Below are 19,801 nucleotides of genomic sequence, written 5' to 3'. Positions count from 1 at the left end.
AAGACCATTGCTACAATTGGGTTAAAATTGAGTGACTATTTCTCTAATTAGGTTAAAGTTGAGGGACAATTTCTTCAGTTAGATTAAAGTTGAAGGACCAATAGTAATGGATTTTTAGTTGAAGGATCATAGCGGCACGTTTTGATAAGTTGAGAGACCAATGGTAATGGATTTTTAGTTGAAAGACCATTACTCCAATTGAATTAAAATCAAGGGACTATTACTACAATTTACCTATATATATATATATTTAATATAATCATAATCTCGTTGTCAAGATGTAACATATCAGTGTAATGCGTGTGTTCTCGTTTTGCACTCAAGTCGTCCTAAACCCATATATGTCGTGTGTAGCTGATCAATCAATATCTATCACATTGCAAATCTTATTCAAATTGTACATCATGCCGTTTCAAATGTGCAATATATCATGGATACATTCACTAAGAGTAAATTTTTTTTACGATTCTATCAATCGTCTGCAAAACCAAGAAACTTGCTGATAACCTTGGCAACTGGTGTGGCATCACCTGGATGGTACGGAACAATGGAATCCAAAATCATATACGCTACGACGCGATGAAGCGTTTGAGGGCGAGCATAGTACGTACAAATGCTTCCTGTCTGCAAGTTCTTCTGCCAACTCACTCTGATGGTTGTCCATCAGATCTTCATTCACCGCCACGATTAAGGGCTTACCGAGCCGCAACGTCTCAAATATGCTCCCGGACCCTGCACCCGCAGCAAATTATATGCGCATATAACATCGAGGCCAAGAAAAAATATCAAACATCAAAGAGAATAAAAATGGTTGCAATCAGCAAATTTTCACTTCGTTTGTACTTTTACGTTATACTGTTTTGACAAAAATCATTTTGGTATGAATTCAAAAACGTTAAGGGAAAAGTAACGAATTTCCTGCAGAATCAAAAGCTCTCGTCTACTAAAATTACAAATTATAGACGAGTGTCATATTTACGACAGGAAAAGAGATGAAACTTATGATGCATTATAGCTACTAAGTCCTCATGACGATGTCCTTCGCATGAAAAATTAGCGCTGCATATCTTTTAGCTGAAGATGGTAAAGCCAAATATGGTTTCAAAAAAAACATCGGTATCTCAGCAAGTCTTTCACTATTCAGATGGTAAAATAATGCAGAAAGATAAAAAGACGCTATCGGAATTGTACCTGCGTGACTGTTCACAAGAGATGCTGCTTTCAGATGGTCCGCAATGCTTGAAGAAAACGTGAAGTAGTCAACAGCAAGGGGCTCATCTCCTCCATCAGCCTGCATCATAATAACAATGTTGAGGGGGAAAGAAAGAAACCGAAAAGAAGCATCAATCACTTCGAGTCATTTTTCAAAGAAAAAGAGATGCACAAAGTATGTCTAACATAAGAGATTTCTCCATTTCGTTACCACAACATTACTTGGCGTAAGCAACTAGGTTATTTCAACCAGGCTACGACATTAAGCACGGCATGAATCCTATACGACGAATATTAAGTAACTCCCTGAGTTCCTATAGCTTTGAAGACAAATATCTTCTTTTTCGCAATTGTTCTGAATTCATCGAAAGCACGACAAACTAATTTCTTTTCTTTTAACCTCTATCTGCATGGGAATCGAATATCAACACTACCGCTTCCCATAAACCCTAATCGAAAATGGCAAACTGATAATGCGTTCTTTAACAACTGATCACATAATTCGATTCAGAATACCTTCCGTTGGAGTATAGAATCCTCGGCCCATTTGAATGAGAAGCCGAGTATACCCTCTCTTTGACAACTCTTGTTCAACCTCATGCGTATCCACCGTTCGAACAAGAGCATCAAAACTAGTAGTTCCAACAGTTACAAAAACTGTCTTCTTAGCATTCACATTAACCTCACTATCTCCCATCTAAATCACTCAAGTTTCCGAAAAGCGCGAATCGCTTAACCCTACAGCCATTCACAAGCAGCAAGAAACAATATCACCATAAAACAATTAAGGAACAACTGGGAATTATGAGAACAAAATATTTTCCAGGAAAATAAAATTACATTTGTAACATTGGTAAACTAAAAATTTCTATGAAAGTCCCAACTTTAAACAAAGAGCGTCAAAATAATAGTGAAAATGCACTTCTTAATCATAACTAAATATAAAATTGAAACGGATAACACAAACTGAAAGAAACTGAGAGAAATCTGCCTTGATATCGAGAGAGGCTGCAAATTGACCATGGAAACAGCAGAAAAATGGAAGAAATTAGGAAAAACTCACAAGAAAAACAGTAAGAAATGCACCTAACATCATAAAAAAAATTAATAAAATTGAAACAGACAACACATACTGAAAGAAACTAAGCTAAATTTACCTTGATATCGAGCCTGAGAAGCTGCAAATTCACCACGGAAACAGCCGAAAAATGAAAGAAATTAGTAAAAACTCACAATAAAAACAGTAAAAACTCATCAGTTTGGGCTTGGGCCTCATCGTGGTCCAACCATCAACCCTAAACCTCATCACCCTTTAATTTATGATAATTTATCCAATTTGTAACATGAACTTTTGATATATTTGAGTCTCGAAGAGTCAAGGGAAATTTACCTTTTGGAATTCTGCCTTTGAGAAACTTCAAGCCTGAATTCAACAATTTCTGTTTTTGATAATAACGGAGAAACTCAGCCATAAACTTACACCTACGTGCATGGATGCCACTTTACTTTTTATCTATACATGCATGCATTGTAGCACCTCAAACTGTTGTCACAAAGTTCTAATACAACTACTGCATGAAAAAATGTACCAAAATGATCAGGAAATTAAGCTAGAAAAAGAATATTGATGGTAACTTTATATTTTGATCAGGATATAATCTCAAGGAGTTGAACCCTCAATATCAATAAGATCAAGAGAGATTTAACGAAACACTCTCAGGACTGTTCACTTTTAACATTTTTACTCTAAAAAGTTACTTTTGATACTGTTCACTTACAACACATTTTTGTCATTTTGATTAAAACTCAAAGTTTTCAAGCAATTTTCATTAGTTTTCCTTAAGATCAATGGTAAACACATATTTTGAGTACTTTAAAAATAAATTACATTTTCAATAAATTGAAAATAATTTGGTCCACCGGGAATCAAAGATTATTGTTTGTTGATTTGAGACGAAATATATAAATGAGAAGGTAGATACTTTTAATTATTAATTTTGGAAGAAATATTACAGATTGATACATGAGTCGTGCAAGTTAATAGTCAAAGCATTAATATAATGCATGCGGATAACAGAGTCAAGAGTGACCAATGCCTTGTAGCACCATACAACTTTGAATTCATAAGCGTTTATGCATGTCCATTGTTAATAATGCCTCCACCAATACCACCTCCGCTGCCCCCGCCAAATCCTCCTCCTCCTCCACCTCCAACACCACCAGCGCCACCACCAAATCCTCCACCAACACCACCACCAAATCCACCCCCAACTCCACCACCCCCACCCCCACCAAAACCTCCTCCACCGACAACACCACCACCACCAATGCCCCCACCTACACCACCGCCAAAGCCTCCACCAGCACCACCTGCACCACCGCCAAAGCCCCCACCACCACCACCACCAATGCCCCCACCACCACCACCGCCAAAGCCCCCACCACCACCAACACCGCCACCTGCACCACCACCAATGCTGCCACCGGGACCACCACCAACGCCGCCACCGGCACCACCACCACCAATGCCTCCACCGGCACCACCACTGCCAATGCCTCCACCTGCACCACCACCAATACTACCACCGGCACCACCACCACCACCAATGCCTCCATCTGCACCACTACCACCGCCAATACCACCACCTGCACCACCACCAATGCCTCCACTTGCACCATTACCGCCACCAACACCCCCTCCTTTGCCAATGCCGCCACCAACACTGCCTCCCTTGTCAATGCCACCACCAACACCCCCTCCTTTGCCAATGCCGCCACCAACACCCCCACCTTTTCCAATGCCGCTACCAGCGCCCCCTCCTTTGCCAATGTCGCCACCGACGCCCCCACCTTTTCCAATGTCGCCACCGACACCCCCACCTTTTCCAATGCCGCCACCGACACCCCCACCTTTTCCAACGCCGCCACCAACGCCCCCTCCTTTACCAATGCTACCACCAACACCCCCACCTTTTCCAATGCCGCCACCAACGCCCCCTCCTTTGCCAATACCTCCACCACCTTTATGGCCTTTTCCTATTCCTCCTCCAGCACCATGACCTCCACCACCAATTCCTTTACCAATGCCTCCCCCAATTCCACCTCCACCATGGCTACCGCCTTGATGGTGCTTGTTCTCTTTTTTATTCTTATGGTGGCTTCCACCACCACCAATTCCACTACCAGCCCCTCCACCTTTTCCATCACAGTCAGGCTTCCCAAAATCAACTGCATTGGCAGGTTTTCCAGAAGTACCATAACTATAACTATATGATCCCTTCCCTCCAAAACTAAAACCGAACCCTTTGCCCTCTCCTCCAAACCCACCACCGCCATTAATCCCACCCGGAATATTGGGATTTCCTGCAGCCGGCCCATCAAAGAACCGCCCTGGATTTTTCACTAACTTATTTCCATCATCACTACCCTTCTCCGCATGAGCATGATCATCCATCCTCCTTATTCCCCTCACACACGACTCAGACATTAAGCTCATCGCCGCCGCCACCCACAAAACCACCTTCCCTGCCCCGAATATTGTAATTCCCATCTTCACTTAGCAAAAGAAAAACACCACCCTCACAACCCCAGTAGGATGATGATCGATGATGATGAATCTGATATATTACTCTTTATATAGAGGTAAAAAGCTTATTCGGCAGCTACATTGCTACATAATAATTCGAGGATCTCTATTGTTTGATAGTTGGGAGTTGGGATGGTAGACGGCAGTAGTAGTAATGCAGTACGTAATTGCTCCGCCGCTACACTTTACAACACGGCCGGTGAGGGAGTGAGAGTTGAGTGAGTCCAGCTCGATTGCATGCTCCATTACGTGATTGGCTTAACTTTTATTTTTGCATTACGCATGGGACCCCGTGACTGGGTTTTATACCAAACTGACTGGCGGACGACTGTCAAACAATAGAGACCTCGTGACTGGGTTTCATACCTTCTTTCTCTATCCCATAAAAAAATGCTTCTCCCTCTCAGTTGTTGTTTTCTTCCTCTCTTTCTCGAGAACCAAATTTCTTTCAATATATGGTTGGGCAGAATAATTTTCTACATGGGAATTAATTCACTATTGACCAACCAATTAAAAGAAGAGAAGGTATGAAAAAACCACATTAATCAAGCCACTTAGTTTGAGGGTTCCACCCCCATTCTTTCGGGTGGAAGACAGATAAAAGGTAAGTAGGGTTTGCCATAGCATTATCTGTCATCGAAGGTGAATCGACTGTCGTACGTGTCAGTCTCGACCACTGTGTAGCTGAAAATATAAGTAACGGCATTTCTTGTTAAGATAACAAGATTCAAGCTTGCTTGTCGGACATGCTTGTTTTCTGCTACTATATGGTGCTTTTTTATTTTCATTATCTATTTAATTATCATTTATCTAAAACGAAAATAGGAAACCCTAGAGAATGATAACCAAAATGCTTTGTTTCTTTGTCACACACAAAAAACTGCAAACAATAAATGCATTACCATAATTATTAAAGTAGATTTTTAGTTTATAAGAAGGACTCTATGGCAATATGCTTGCCTTGGAAATTAAAGGAATTTTAATCATATCATTTGAACAAGAAATGATCAACAAATATTTTGGGTTAGTGACAAGTCATATGAAATAATCAAATAAGAAAATGGAGATTTCGTAGTTTCCAATTGGCACAAATTTGTTATAAATTAACTAATGCAAACAAGTCACAACATACGTAAACTTGAATTTGTTATAAATAATTGGTTGAGGTGAAACAAGAAGATAAAAACAAAACAACAAGGACAAAGATTTATCCCACTAAGTGAGATCGGCTGTATAAATTATAGAACACCACAACACTCAGTTTTACGTCATATCTTTTGTTAGCTCAAATTATTCTATTTATTTCCTTAAAAGTCTCTTTCCGAAACCAAAAAGATAGAAACCAAATGTATATAGTTAATTAGACTAAAGAAATTGAGTAATGAGTCATGTACAATAGTTCTTACCCATGTCGTAGATTTTTAACTTATGTGCATAAGAGAGCACACATAAGTGATCATTGAAACAAGAATAAAATTTGAAGATTTCACTTGAGGTCATGAACTCCAACCGTTAGTTGAGATTCATTTCATGTATTTTGATTGTTGATATATATTATAAGTTTTTGGTTGACAACCCCGTCACGAGATCATAAGACATTAAATATATTTGCAACTGACGATAAGAAGGATGAGCTTGTTAAAAAAACTGTGCGGTATTGAATTTGCAGAATTGGATCGATAGGTTTGGACGGACTGGATTGGATCTCGATCAGTCCAAGGTTCAAGAACTAACAATGGGCCGGGTAATGTCCATCATTGAGTGGCCCATAAATATTTGGCGGCACAAATATTCCCCGTCAATCTGTATTTACAGACCCATTCGGGTAACCCTAAATCTTTCCTTCTTCTAAATTCTAAGCCATCAGCCAAATTAGGGTTTTTCGTTCAGCCCTCCGTGCTCATTCCCCTTCCCTCTAATCTCTCTCAATTCTAAATTTGAATTCTTCGGAAACAAACAATCTACAAAAATTATATAACTTTCCAATTTCCCCACACAAAAATCCCCAATTTATTTGGCATTATTGGGTATTAGGGTTCGAGCTGCTGTGAAGCTACCGATTTTGTGCTCCAATGGACGACATGGAAGACGACCCAAGGTACCATCCGAAATCCTACTCTGCAAGCCACCATAACTCATCTGGTCGCCGGAAAATCCATACCCGAAACAACCAATATTCTCGTCCGGTTCCCAACCGATACGCGGAGGATGACGACGACGAATTGGACGATTTTGACGAAGGAAATGGCCGGGAAGACCAATACAATGACGAGGAAGACGAGCACAGACATGGGTTTAATCGGAATTTTGACGCGGATGAAGATTTTGAAAGGCACCCAAAGAAGAGGAAGGTGAAGAATTTGGAATCAAGGTACGAATTTGCCCCTCGGGTGAGATTGCCAAACCGGGAACCGGGTTTTCGGGCTGAAGAGGAGTGGACGGAGCACGCGGTTTTTATGCTGTTGGAGGTTTGGGGTGATAGGTTTCTTCAGCTGGGGAGGAAGAGTTTGAGGTCTGATGATTGGAATGAGGTAGCATACAAAGTCTCAGAGGCGTCGAAGATTGAGAGGACCGAGACGCAATGTAAGTCGATGTTGGATATGCTTAAGAGGAAGTATAAGAAGGAGAAGGAGAAAATGGAAGAAATGGGGTTGAACTCTAGCAAATGGGCTTACTTTAAGAAGATGGAAATGTTAATGGCATCTTCGTCGAGGCAAGAAACTGGGCTTGCTTGTGGGGTTGATTCTGGGGAGTATGTGTTTATGAACACAAGGGTTTATTTGGAGCAGTCAAATGGGTTCGATGAGATGAGGGATAGTCCTGGTGAGTCAGAGACGGATGATGATGGTGATGAGAATGGGAATGATGATTTCGATGTGTTTCCACCAAGAATGGCTGGGATGCGTGGAGAGGACGGGGATGAAGGGTCTTCGTATAGAGTGTTGGCGGATTCAATTCACAAGTTTGGGGAGATTTATGAGAAGATTGAGAGTAGTAAGAGGCAGCAGATGAGGGAATTGGAGAAGATGAGGAAAAATTTCAACAAGGAATTGGAGTTGCAGAAGAAGCAGATTCTTGAGAGGGCGCAGGTGGAAATTGCGAAAATTCAGGAGGCAGATGACGATGATGAGACAGATGTTTCTGTTGACGATCTCAGTGAATGATGCAGGTGAGGGTGTGTGGGGTATCTCCCTTTTGCTTCAACTTAGTTGGCATATTGAATTGCTTGCTACAATTGCATAACATTTGATATTTTGTTTCTTTAGATATAATTTTTGTGAGATTATTGTATTATGATATGCTAAGTTTGCTCTGATTGTATAATTTTGTGTATCTAACATTGTGTTGCTAGCCGACCCCACCTAGTTGGAAAAGGCTTTGTTGTTGTTGTTGTTGTTGTTGTAACATTGTGTTGCTCGCTCCAAAGAATTAATGAATTGGTTTTACTCCTCCGTTGAGTTATGTGAATATATGTTGTTTCATGGCATTTTCTCTGTTGATTGAGTAGCTCTGTTTTGGAAAGCATCTGACTTACTTTGGCCCATTTTTTGTTTTTAATTACTAATGTTAGCATCAAATACATTAAAGGCATGGTCTTAATGTTCTGCCTTCGAAACCCAAAATCCTACAAACTATGGCTGTTGTGGTTATGCAGGGGCTAAGCATTGTGTTCTATGGCTTCAATTACGTTTGAGATGCGTGATTTTAATGCATTTAAAGGGAAAGTTGTCTTGACCTTTTGCAATTAGAATTGATTGAAGAAGAAATGAAACATTGATTCGATAAGTACTAAATGCAGACCAGACATGGGTACAAGGACAAGATACAATTTTGTTGCAGTCATATCGCACAGTGTTAGAGATGAGGCTTTAGACTGTCAAACATTAGAACTTGCTAGCCTCATGTTTGAGAGCATTTGAGAACATTGTCAAGGTAAATTCCGTTTGTTTGCCAAAGCCTCGACATGACCAACATTGTTAGAACCGAGGCTTTAGACTGTCTATCATTCTGTTGGCTGTCTAGCTTAGCTAGAAAATCTCCGTAGGCCTGTTGTTGTACCCATGGCTATTCGTTTTCTTTAGCAAATACTACTTGCCTAATGCGCTTCTTCATTGTCCATTGTAGCAGAATGATCGAGAATACATTTGTATCATTTCTTTGTGTGTGATTTAGAACAAGATGTTGTTAACATAACTGTTCAAGGTCGAATGCTATGTTGACCGGATTTAAAAGCATCTTCTTGTTAATGAAATTTCTAAATTTGTCCTAATTTCATGCCTCAGGACTTGTGATGATCGAGAAGGACGGGGACATAAATAACTGTTCTCAACTGTTTCGGAGATGAACTTATCCTCCCGGCTCAAGTAAAGAATGCGCTAACATCTCATAAAAACTTTATTATGTAATTTGATGGCACAGGAGATTTTGATTAACCTGCAAGACATTCGTCTGTAATCTGTTCCTGTAATATCTACTGTTATCCTTTAGTTTTATGAAATTATTTTTGTTTCGGTAATATGTTGCGAAATTTGATTATAATTAAAATTTTCTGTGAAAAATGTTGTAAGCAAAAATAAGAAAAATCAATGGAAAATACTCACAGGTCCAAAACCGGGCTAGACCGGAGGTCCGACAACTAAAACATCGCCGGAATATTAAGTTTAAGAAGTTTATGGCAGAATTTTCTTCAATTTTTTTACAAACTTTCTTCTGGAAATAGCTCCTCCTTGATTGAAGGAGCTATCCACTGTATCTGAATATGTGTTGTCTCCCAAAGATCATCACCCTCCTTCGGTACTAAAATCTCCTTTTCCTTCATCTCCGTAATCAACTTTCTCAGCAACTCCGGCACAACTTCTGGCAGTTTTGATTCGCCATACGATCCCAAGTCCGCCTTCATACATGTGTCCATCCTTCTCAACACTCCTAACCAAAATGTCCGAAAGCCACTGCATTGCGAAATTGGTATCAGAAACTGCAAGTACACATCTGTCAGGATCTCCAATGCAATCTTTAAGGTCCCTTCCATGCCTCTCATCTCCTTCTCTGCATTCTCTCTTCGCGAGTACTCCAGCATCTTTTCGTGCAGATCATCCACCATCGCGAAGATAAGGAGGTTGAAACAGTTTATACAGTTGGTTGGTGTGAATTCTAGTTCCTCAGCAAGTTGGAAACTTTTTTGAAGAGACAAGACCGCATGGTTTCTTATTTCTTCTCGCCGAGCTAGGCTGGTCTTTCGGAATGCCTCCCCTAGCTTGACAAACAAATTCATGGTAAAGTTGTTGGAGCCGAAACCTTTCGAGTCTTCCAAGGAGGAGGTACTCGTGCTGCTCGCGATGCTGTAATTGTTCCCGGGATCTGAGTAATGATTTCTGTACCATTGGATCAACAAATTTACAGAATCCGCTAATAGGTCAAGTATCTTCAAGTTCTTCTCTGACGGGCTGTTTTTTAGGGCAATGAAACCAAAAGCACAGTCAATGAAATAAGCATAATTTGTCCGTGATATATGGGTTCCATCGGACATCACCATGATCAGAGTCTCAACTCCCTGCTCATAGGTGTCAGGGTGTCGCCCGGAGACTGATAACAAGTGGAGAACTGACTTCCATCCGAGTTGGGTTTGCAAATTGGCAGGGTACTCAACGAGAATCTTATTTACAGATTGTGTAATGGACTCGCTGCAAGTGTCGAGAATTTCTTTTTCCAGCTTCCACATTAGATTTATTGACTTAAAAATGAGCTCCTCGGGGACTCTGTCAGGTTGGTATGTGCCAAGGAGCTTCAGACAGACCTTGAAGAGGCCTACAATGGCCTTTTCAGCAAATGGGATTGGGGAGAACATCGGAAACTGAGCAACCGCCAGCAGATAATCATTAAAACTCGACCAAAATGCTTGGAATCTATGGACGTTGGCCAAAGAGATGGCAACTATCAAATCCCAGCAGAACCCAACAGCCTCTTCTTCTTCAACAGGTGTGCTAAACTTCTGCCCTTTCCCTGCAGCTGCATATATTAGCGAACGCCCGAGGTTGATCAAAGAGTCCTCAGGAAATTTTGAACTAGTGCTGAAGATGTTCCCAATTCGGCATTGTTTGATAACCTTCAGGTTCTGTTCAAATTCACTCATGCCAAGAGATACAGCATCTTCCGGACTCTCTAGTGATAGAAAATGTGAGAATCGACTAATCATGCCAGAAGCCTGTCGTCCTCCAAATTTGGGATCATGAGCAGGGAAGATTACACCCGATTCAGATGTAGGTTGAGCATCAGATGAGGTGGAAGCAGCATCAAATTCGAGAACATTTTGAGGAAGTAGTTTAAGCCTCTTGAGTTTCAACAAACAGTCCATAATGTTCCTCCAACCCCCTCTGATTGACTCTCCAAAGTTGTTTGCGATGGTGAAAACAGCGAGTGTGGCCATCCTTGGCTTCAAATCTTTGCTGAAAGCAAAGAGTGTTTCTTCTGCAGAGGCGTAAGGATTAAGCAGCGTGGTGAATCTTGAGAAGGTGGCAATGAGCTCATCGAGTGTGTCCTCCAGTCCGTACTGCGTTATCCTGGCTACCGAGAATAATCCTTCAATGCATTCATGGAGCAACTCCTCTTCTTCAGCTTGCTCGAAAAATGCAGAAATGGTAGCGACTGAAGGGCCAGCAATGCAGGCAAACATGTCTCTTCCTAGCCGACGATCAAAATCACACAGAATGAAGGGCTGCACAGTTTTGGAACGGTTCATCAACTCAATCCATCTGCTCGGGTTCATTAGTACTGTCATACCAGATTGACCAAAAAGCGTGATTGCATTGTTCGATATGGATTGGAAAAGCTCAGACAGAAACTCTCTAGGAAGATCCTTCCCTCCATTGATTGCCCTATTATTCCTGATGAACTCTTCTTCCGTCATCTTCTTCTTTACTTGCGGATTGTGCTGGTCAGTATTGAGCATAATGAGAGAGTAGCAAAGAATGAATACAGTATCTTTGTTCACGAAAACATCTGCGGACTGCTGCTCAAAAAAACTCTCTGAAAACGCTTCGAGAATCCTCTGAATCTTCTGGGACTCTCCTGGCAAAAGGAAAGTCTCCAGATAGGTTCGGAGAGCACTATCGAGATTCATGCCTGAAAATCCAAAGGCTCTTGTGAAGTCTTTAAGTACTTTGATGTGAAACTCGTCAGGATCACCAAGATAATCGCCTATCATCGTCTTGTCAAGCCCAGGAGTGTAACGAAAGAAATAAGCCAAACTCTTTGGATCTGGAGGGTCAGAGACTAAATTGGAAAGCTTCAAGTACTCCATTCCCTTCTTTTCGTCGCAATTAAAATGGTGTCCGGCAATCAATATTTTCCTCTTCTGCGCTTTCCTCAGCCTTACAAATTGCACCCAAGCTTCTGAATCATCTTTCGCTTTGTCTTCCCAAAACGGCGTATACTCTCTGATCTCAATTGGGTAGGGTCCGGAAGGGCTTGTATCGTTTTCTCTATCAATACTGTCTGCAATGTTGTGGATCATGATAACTAACCCTTCAAGGGCTTGTATCTGTAAAGTTGTCAATGGGCTTGCGACCGGAAAAGACAGCTTGCAAAGCAACTTCCCTATCTCCTCAAACACATTATGGCAAAGCGGATCACAGTCGTAGTTCACATAGACCTCTACGACGAATGTCATCTGTCTGCAGAAATTTATAATCCCTTCAAGTGCAACCTCTTGAAGTTGAATTGACACTCCGGGAGCTGAAACTCGAAACAGCACAAACGTGAAGAATGCTTCTAACTGAAGACGAATGAACCTGCAAAAACAAAGCAAAGAATTCCCAGATAGGAGTGTGAAAATTAGAACAGGAAATACAGGCATCTTGAAATGAACCCGAAAACCTCACCTCCGAAGAAAGTGATACATGTTCAAAACCGTACTGCAAATCATGGAAAAAACAAGCGGGCTTGAACGCGTGCCATAGTGAACCAAGTGGTGAAAGAGATCATCTTTCATCATCCTCAACAACTTCGAATGCGACCCGATTCCATCCCCGCTCAAATCGATTGCAGAGTTGATCAGAACGAGAGCGAAAAGCTGCACATCCTCGTTGGCAGTTTGCACAGTAGACCCTTGATCTGTCTCAACAACCTGAACCACATTCAACAAAGAACACAAGAAGTGAAAAATATCAACCGCGCACCGGATCCCATATCCGGAATCCATATTCCCATCGTCTGCATCGGCGTCCTCAGTGTCAGTACTGGCCAAGCTCTCGTCATCCCTGAAATCAATTTCCGGCAACCGCGAAAAAATGATCTGGATCAGCTCGTGCATTGTGTACCTCGCACTTCGCATGAGCAAGTCTCCTCTGTTCACCGATTGCTGAACCACCTGAAAACAGGTGTTCACAATTGTGCACACTGACTGATCGGAGAGCAGAACCGAAGCGCGGTGGTTCATGATTCCGGTCAGGACCTGAAGGATGTTCAGCATCACGGCGTCCTCGTTGACAGAATCGGTCCTTTCGAGCCGGCACGTGGTGATGGATGTGACCATGGTGTTAATAGCTTCTTTCGCCCCCGGAGTCTTCTCATCGAAGACTCCGAGCTTGATAATCTTCAGCGTGGCGGAGAGGGCGACGCGCGTAGCAGCGGCGTGGACGTCCTCGCTTTGGATGACATCCAGGAAGGGGGAGAGGTAGATGGAGGGGTCTATTGTGCGCCATTCCTGCTGGGGGTTGAAGATCAGGGCGCGGAGGGATTTTAGGGATTGGAGAAGGGAAGGGTCGATGGTGTCTTCCGGGGCGGCGAAGCAGTGGGAAGTCTGGTTGAGGGGACGGCGGATGACGGCGAGGACAGCACCGAGTTCGGTGTTTAGCATGCACGACAATCCCAGCTCTTTCCTCCTGAGTTTTGTTTGCTTGTTCCGGCTCGATTTGCCGTTTTCTTCACTGATCGGATCTTTCTCCATGCATGGCAGTCTCAGGGGAGGAAGGGAGAGAGAAGAACGAACAAATTTCAAAAAACTGTTTAAGTTAGTTGTGTGGTTCTAGTGCTGTGGAAGGACCATTTTGGGTTTCTGGTGTCAACTACCGACAGTGTTACTTAAAATGCAAGAGTGAAATAGGAGGGTGTTTTGGTCATTTGAAAAAGTTATACAAAACCCGAATTTCCCGGGAAAACAAGGGGTTAGTTTAATTTGTAATTGGTTTAGTATTTAGTTAATTTGTGGTTTAGGATTGATAATTGATGGTTTCTACCACATTTATCTCCTCCTTTTCCGTTATGGGGACATTTCAGGATGCAACTTAGCAAAATACAAAGCTACGACAACGATTAATTAGACCCTAAATATAAGGTTACATGATAGAGGCACCGAAAATCGGAACTTTTTACACCGAAACCCAGTGGCGGAGCCAGAAATTCATGTGAGGAGGGGCACACTTTAAACTGAAATTTGCATATAGAAACATAGCCTCATTCTTTTGGTCACCTAGTGACCAATGATACATAATCAACTACTCGTGAATTTCATATTAAGAGTGGAGAATAAAACATTAAAAACATATCTTGCACATTCTTATTAATTTCAAATGTGAGTGATCATACGTTCATTTGTAAAAACATCAAGGCATAAGAGAATTTTGAAAGGTTTTATTCACAAAAAAACTTTTTCTCTTCTTGATTTCATAGATGATATAGAGGGAAATAAGAAACTAACAAACATAACAGTCTGCAAGCAAAGGAAAAAATTGCACATAGACAAGAAACAAAGAATATGATCAACTAATATTCTTATAGGATTGTTAAGTGAAAATTATAGGCTATGTATTTGTTGGATTGAAAATAAATTCAAGTTAATAGTGATATTATAAAATTGATCAATGGTAGACAGATAGTAGAGATTGCAAGAAAAAATAATCAGGGTAGCCCTAAGCCTACTATGATCTTAAGATGGCTCTGCCATTGCCAAAATCTACATAAATCTTGGGCTTTTTGTCAGTCGCCCGATCGATATGAGCTCTTATGTTCGTGCTGCAAACAAAGCAAGACATCAAAAAAATCTTAGCCATTGTTATTGTCTAAAACATGATCTACTATATCAAATGTCATAATATAAATGATTAAATTTACAACATTTGAGGTAATATTCACGCTTCAAAAATCTATCCATACGACAGGCCGTTTAGTCTCGAATTCGAAAGGTCCTCCAGTCCAATAAAAAGGATAAAGAAAAGATTATCCCCTACGCGACGAAGTGAGAACCTTCCAGCCAAGCACCAATAGTGTACAGCCACGCTGTCAAACAACGGATCATTACGCAGCGATGGACAACCGGATATGAAAAACCGGGTACACATTAACCGCCCCCGGGAATTTTCATTTTCTATCTAAAATGAACCTTTGAGAACTTTCCAGATTCTCGCCCCACTACAAATTGCGCACCAAACTTCATCGTCCCCGATCATCTTCTCCTCCAAACCCACAAGCAAAAATCCAGAAAATTCTCTCTCTAAAATCTCTCTCTCTCTCTCTCTCTCTCTAGATATCTCTAGATTTCCAACAATGCCGAGCCGAAACCCAGGAGTCATAGCCCAGGACTGGGAGCCGGTGGTCCTCCAGAAGAAGCCCAATAAGGCCAGCGCCCTCCGCGACCCGAAGGCGGTGAACCAGGCGATGCGGTCGGGCGCGCCGGTCCAGACCATCAAGAAATTCGACGGGGGCTCGAACAAGAAGGCGGCGCCGGTGGTCAGCGTGAAGAAGCTCGAGGAGGCGGCCGAGCCGGCGGCGCTGGAGCGGGTCTCGATGGAGGTGCGACAGGCGATACAGAAGGCGCGGCTGGAGAAGAAGATGAGCCAGGCGGAGCTGGCGAAGCGGATCAACGAGCGGCCTCAGGTGGTGCAGGAGTACGAGAACGGGAAGGCGGTGCCGAACCAGGCGGTGCTGGCGAAGATGGAGAGGGTTCTGGGAGTTAAGCTCCGGGGCAAAGTTGGGAAATAGAAAAAGTCCTGTTAGGGTTGTTTTGTGTCGTGAACATGATGTTGTCTGTTGTATGGGGGCGTGTGTATATGGGGTCTGTTTTGGTTGGTGTCCAGAGTTAAGAACTGGGTGTGGTGATCAAAACTATTAGGAATGTACAAAGATGCAAAGGATATGTAGTAGGCTGAAATCGCCAATGGATTTCATGAAATTAATGGAATTTGATGTTTTTGTTGGCTTAATATTATGGTTTTTATTGTTGCTCTTTGATCTGATAAACAATTTTTGGCAATGAACTCAAGAATTTGTGCTACCAAAATTGCCAATAAAGATTCATTCCTTCTTAATTGACAGTCACAAATTTTGGAATGTCGAATATGATTTGGTGTTTCTGCCTGCGGATCAAGTGTTCTAAAACTTTTGAAATTTGATTGATCCAACGGTTAAAAACAAAACAAAGGTTTCTTTTAAGAGTTATAATAATATTAGCAGTTTGATCAAATTTCAAGGATCGGATCACTTGATCCGTGGACTTTGGTAGAAAAGATTCGAATCTCTTTCCACAAAGAATGTGGAATTTGATTTGGATACGTCAAGAACAAAAACTTTTTTTATCAAAATCGTACGGAACTGGAATATGCTGAGGAAGAGCTTGCACAATCGGATGTAATTAGTTTTGTAAATTTGTTGTTTGAGATAAGTCTTTTTGTAACTGATTAATGAATGTAAAGGATATATGTACAACACGTTTACTCACTCATAGCCCCCAACATCCCAACTTCCTTACCATCAGACTCGATCGCACCAACTAACTATTATGGAAGGCCAGATGCTTCCTATTGGAAGAAACTTTACTTTTCCATGTTTCCTTCCATGTTTTCTGCTTCCATGTTTCATGCTTTGCTTTTTCTTTCTTTATGTTTTGCTTTCCTTTCTTCCGCCCATTTATATGAGCCTTCCTTGTAAGTTACACACATATACAAATATAGACATTCAAAATTCAATATGGTATCAGAGCAGTGATCCTAACCGGCCTGTCTCTGTGGTGTTCTCTTGAGAGATTTGTGAGCTTCTTGTCCTTCAATCATGGCTGAAGAAAGCTTAGTAAATTTGGAAGGAGACGGCTTTCATGCTACTCCACCATCACCACACTCAGATATTGATATCAACCCAAATCAACGTCTTAGTTCTGTCTTGCTAAATGAGTTTAACTATCTTCCATGGGAGAGAGCAGTTTCTCTTGCTCTGGGAGGACGATCAAAGCTTGGTTATGTTAATGGTGCTATTCCAATGCCTGAGACTACCTCACCGGAGTATGATGCTTGGCTATGCAAAGACCAGTTGGTCAAGTCGTGGCTACTCAATTCCATGGATCGTAAGATTGCAGAAATTTTTAGCTATGCTGAATCCTCCATGACTCTTTGGAAAAATCTCAAGGAAATGTATGGAAATCAGAACAATGCGGCTAGAGTGTTTCAGTTAAAGAAGGACATTGCTGGTTTGCAACAGGAAAGGAAGCCATTTGTGCAACATCTTGGAAAGCTGACCACTATATGGAACGAGCTGAATGTGTATCGACCACACACCATCGACGCTGCTGTGCTAACTAAAAGAGCCGAGGAAGACAAAATATTCCAACTCCTAGCAAGCCTGAGCCCTGAATTCAAAGATCTTCGAAGCCATATCCTCATGAATCCCGACCTGCCTTCTTTTTCAAGTGTGTGTGCCACAATTCAAAGAGAAGAGGTTCGAAGGAAAGTCATGACCTTGGACATGAAGGCAAATATACCAGAAGCTAGGGCTTACTTCTCTAACCAAAAACTTGGTGAGGAGAGAGGCTACAAAGGAAAGAAAACTGGCTTAAAATGTAGCCATTGTGATGCTGGTGGGCACTCAAGAGACCGATGCTGGATTCTTTATCCAGAGTTAAAACCAAAGTTTCCTAGGGATAACAAAGGTGTCTCGAAAGGCTCGTACAACCCTTCTTACAAGGCAAATCATGTTGCCACAACTTCTTCTGATGGAGCACTGAAGTTCACCACTAATCCAGCTGCACTGATCAACGAGTTTGCTATGTTTCTTCACAAGAAACAAGGTCTTGGAGATAGTGAAGGACCACTAAATCAGTGTGACAACAATCAAACTGCACTACTAGGACAGTTTGCTGGCTTCCTAGCTGGAAATGAAGGCGTGGTACAAAGGGACATCCCAGGTATCTTACACTCCTTCTCAACTGCTCTCAGCATTGGTAATGTGTATGATTATTGGATTATAGATTCTGGAGCCACTGATCATATGACTAACAAGTCTACAAACTTGCATAAATTTGAAAAATTTTCTATTCCATCCCAAGTGTCAGTTGCCAATGGAAAAAATGCTATGGTTGTGGGAAAAGGAAAAATACATTTGATCTCAAGTGATGTCGAGTCTGAGGCTCTTTATGTTCCCTCATTCCCTTTTCAACTTTTATCTGTTAGCAAGATCACAAACTCATTAAATTGTCTTGCCATTTTCTCTCCCAAAAATGTGATCTTTCAGGATGTAGTCACCAAGAAGACGATTGGTGAAGGATTTTTCTTAAATGGTCTCTACTATCTTTCCAAGCATATTCAAGTTCCCAAGGTTTTTCAAGTCACTTCAAGCTTAGCTCAAGAACAACAACTTTGGCACCAACGTCTAGCACATCCTTCTGAAAAAGTTCTATCCACCTTGTTCCCAAATATGTGCAAAGTTACAAGTCCTTGTGATGTTTGTCATTTTTCTAAGTTTACTAGATTACCATTTACTTCCTCTTTGTCTAGGGCTAGTAACCCTTTTGAAATTGTGCATTCCGATGTTTGGGGACCAACTATAGAGTCTTTTGATGGATACAAATATTTTGTAACTTTTGTGGATGATTTCACAAGGATTACTTGGTTGTATCTTTTGAAATTTAAAAGTGAAGTGATGGAAGTTTTTCAAGATTTTCATAGACTTGTGGCCACCCAATTTGCTTCAAAAATTCATATTTTACGATCAGATAACGGCACAGAATATATGTCTCATAACATGTCACACTACTTGAGCACGCATGGTATATTAAACCAAACAAGCTGTGTTGGAACACCTCAACAAAATGGGGTGGCCGAGAGGAAGAATAGAGATCTACTTGAGAAGACTAGAGCTCTTATGTTTCACATGAATGTGCCTAAGAAGTTTTGGTCTCAAGGAGTCCTTACTGCGGCATATCTCATCAATAGATTGCCTAGTAAAGTGTTGAATTTTAAATCACCTTATGAGGTCTTGAAAAATAGAAAGATCAACTTTTCCCATTTGAGAGTCTTTGGGTGTACATGCTTTGTTCACATTCAAACTCAAAATCGTGACAAGGTAGACCCAAGGGCTGCCAAATGTGTCTTTCTAGGTTATTCATCTACCCAAAAAGGTTACAAGTGCTATAATTCAACAACTAGAAAAATGGTTGTTTCAAGGGATGTTAAATTTGAAGAACATGTTCCTTACTTCTCACAATCACTGGATTACTCTAGACAGGGGGAGCATTTGATGGACTTATTTCCTTTTCCATATCCAAACGGAGAAGATGCAACATGCACTCCTAGTGATCATGTGCCGGATGATGTTAACCTTCACTCGGTGGAACATCTTGAAGATGAAAACCCTTCCTCATCAGAGATTCACACTGCACCCTCCAGTGATCCTTCCAACCATGATGTTGTTCAAATACCTGTAGTTCAATCTCCTACAGTTCGTCGCAATCCTGCACGAGAAAGGAAACTTCCATCCAAGTTGCATGATTATGTGACCTACACTGCCAGGTATCCCGTAACTGATGTTATTGATTATAGCAAAGTTTCATCTTCTTTTGCTACATTCCTAAGTGCCATTAATGAAGCTCGAGAACCTCAAAGTTTTCAAGAAGCCAATCTTTACAGTGAGTGGAGAAATGCTATGGCAAAGGAGCTTCAAGCCCTCCATGAAAATAACACATGGACTATAGTGAAACTTCCAAAAGGAAAGAAGGCAGTGGGGAGTCGTTGGGTGTACAAAACT

At 41.5% G+C, this 19,801-nt stretch overlaps 5 protein-coding genes and 1 pseudogene across 5 annotated transcripts; 3 read left to right on the top strand and 3 right to left on the bottom strand.

The window, feature by feature from the left end:
• Positions 1-413: 413 nt before the first annotated feature.
• Positions 414-1,909, bottom strand: LOC137746940 (uncharacterized; annotated as a pseudogene).
• A 1,434-nt stretch (positions 1,910-3,343) lies between these two features.
• Positions 3,344-4,762, bottom strand: LOC137746939 (glycine-rich cell wall structural protein-like). Its single transcript, XM_068486948.1, has one exon. The coding sequence runs from the start codon at positions 4,760-4,762 to the stop codon at positions 3,344-3,346; it is 1,419 nt and encodes a 472-aa protein (XP_068343049.1).
• A 1,854-nt stretch (positions 4,763-6,616) lies between these two features.
• Positions 6,617-9,314, top strand: LOC137747448 (trihelix transcription factor ENAP1-like). Its single transcript, XM_068487557.1, has 2 exons — positions 6,617-7,967; positions 9,082-9,314. The coding sequence occupies exon 1, from the start codon at positions 6,871-6,873 to the stop codon at positions 7,960-7,962; it is 1,092 nt and encodes a 363-aa protein (XP_068343658.1). The 5' UTR covers positions 6,617-6,870; the 3' UTR covers positions 7,963-7,967; positions 9,082-9,314.
• Positions 9,315-9,399: 85 nt separating this feature from the next.
• LOC137746938 (ARF guanine-nucleotide exchange factor GNL2-like) lies at positions 9,400-13,742 on the bottom strand. The gene is made up of 2 exons (XM_068486947.1): positions 12,676-13,742; positions 9,400-12,585 (listed from the first exon to the last, which is right to left on the bottom strand). Exons 1-2 carry the CDS (start codon positions 13,740-13,742, stop codon positions 9,495-9,497), a joined length of 4,158 nt encoding a protein of 1,385 aa, XP_068343048.1. The 3' UTR covers positions 9,400-9,494.
• Positions 13,743-15,174: 1,432 nt separating this feature from the next.
• Positions 15,175-15,989, top strand: LOC137748524 (multiprotein-bridging factor 1c-like). Its single transcript, XM_068488690.1, has one exon. It carries the CDS (start codon positions 15,338-15,340, stop codon positions 15,770-15,772), a length of 435 nt encoding a protein of 144 aa, XP_068344791.1. The 5' UTR covers positions 15,175-15,337; the 3' UTR covers positions 15,773-15,989.
• An 848-nt stretch (positions 15,990-16,837) lies between these two features.
• LOC137746936 (uncharacterized) lies at positions 16,838-18,050 on the top strand. Its single transcript, XM_068486945.1, has 2 exons — positions 16,838-17,944; positions 18,027-18,050. Exons 1-2 carry the CDS (start codon positions 16,838-16,840, stop codon positions 18,048-18,050), a joined length of 1,131 nt encoding a protein of 376 aa, XP_068343046.1.
• The last annotated feature ends 1,751 nt before the right edge of the window (positions 18,051-19,801 follow it).

This window comes from Pyrus communis, chromosome 10 (assembly GCF_963583255.1).
Source record: "Pyrus communis chromosome 10, drPyrComm1.1, whole genome shotgun sequence".
Taxonomy (NCBI): Eukaryota; Viridiplantae; Streptophyta; class Magnoliopsida; order Rosales; family Rosaceae; genus Pyrus; species Pyrus communis.
Note: the sequence above shows the minus strand (reverse complement) of the source record. Positions and strands in the feature narration are given on the sequence as shown.

Coding starts and splice junctions, on each gene's coding strand:
- LOC137748524 (XM_068488690.1), top strand. CDS start 15,338: ATGCCGAGCCGAAACCCAGGAGTCATAGCCCAGGACTGGGAGCCGGTG.
- LOC137746939 (XM_068486948.1), bottom strand. CDS start 4,762: ATGGGAATTACAATATTCGGGGCAGGGAAGGTGGTTTTGTGGGTGGCG.
- LOC137746938 (XM_068486947.1), bottom strand. CDS start 13,742: ATGGAGAAAGATCCGATCAGTGAAGAAAACGGCAAATCGAGCCGGAAC. Junction 12,586..12,675: donor ATGTATCACTTTCTTCGGAG/GTGAGGTTTTCG, acceptor TTGTTTTTGCAG/GTTCATTCGTCTTCAGTTAG.
- LOC137746936 (XM_068486945.1), top strand. CDS start 16,838: ATGGCTGAAGAAAGCTTAGTAAATTTGGAAGGAGACGGCTTTCATGCT. Junction 17,945..18,026: donor TAGCTGGAAATGAAGGCGTG/GTACAAAGGGAC, acceptor ATTGGATTATAG/ATTCTGGAGCCACTGATCAT.
- LOC137747448 (XM_068487557.1), top strand. CDS start 6,871: ATGGACGACATGGAAGACGACCCAAGGTACCATCCGAAATCCTACTCT.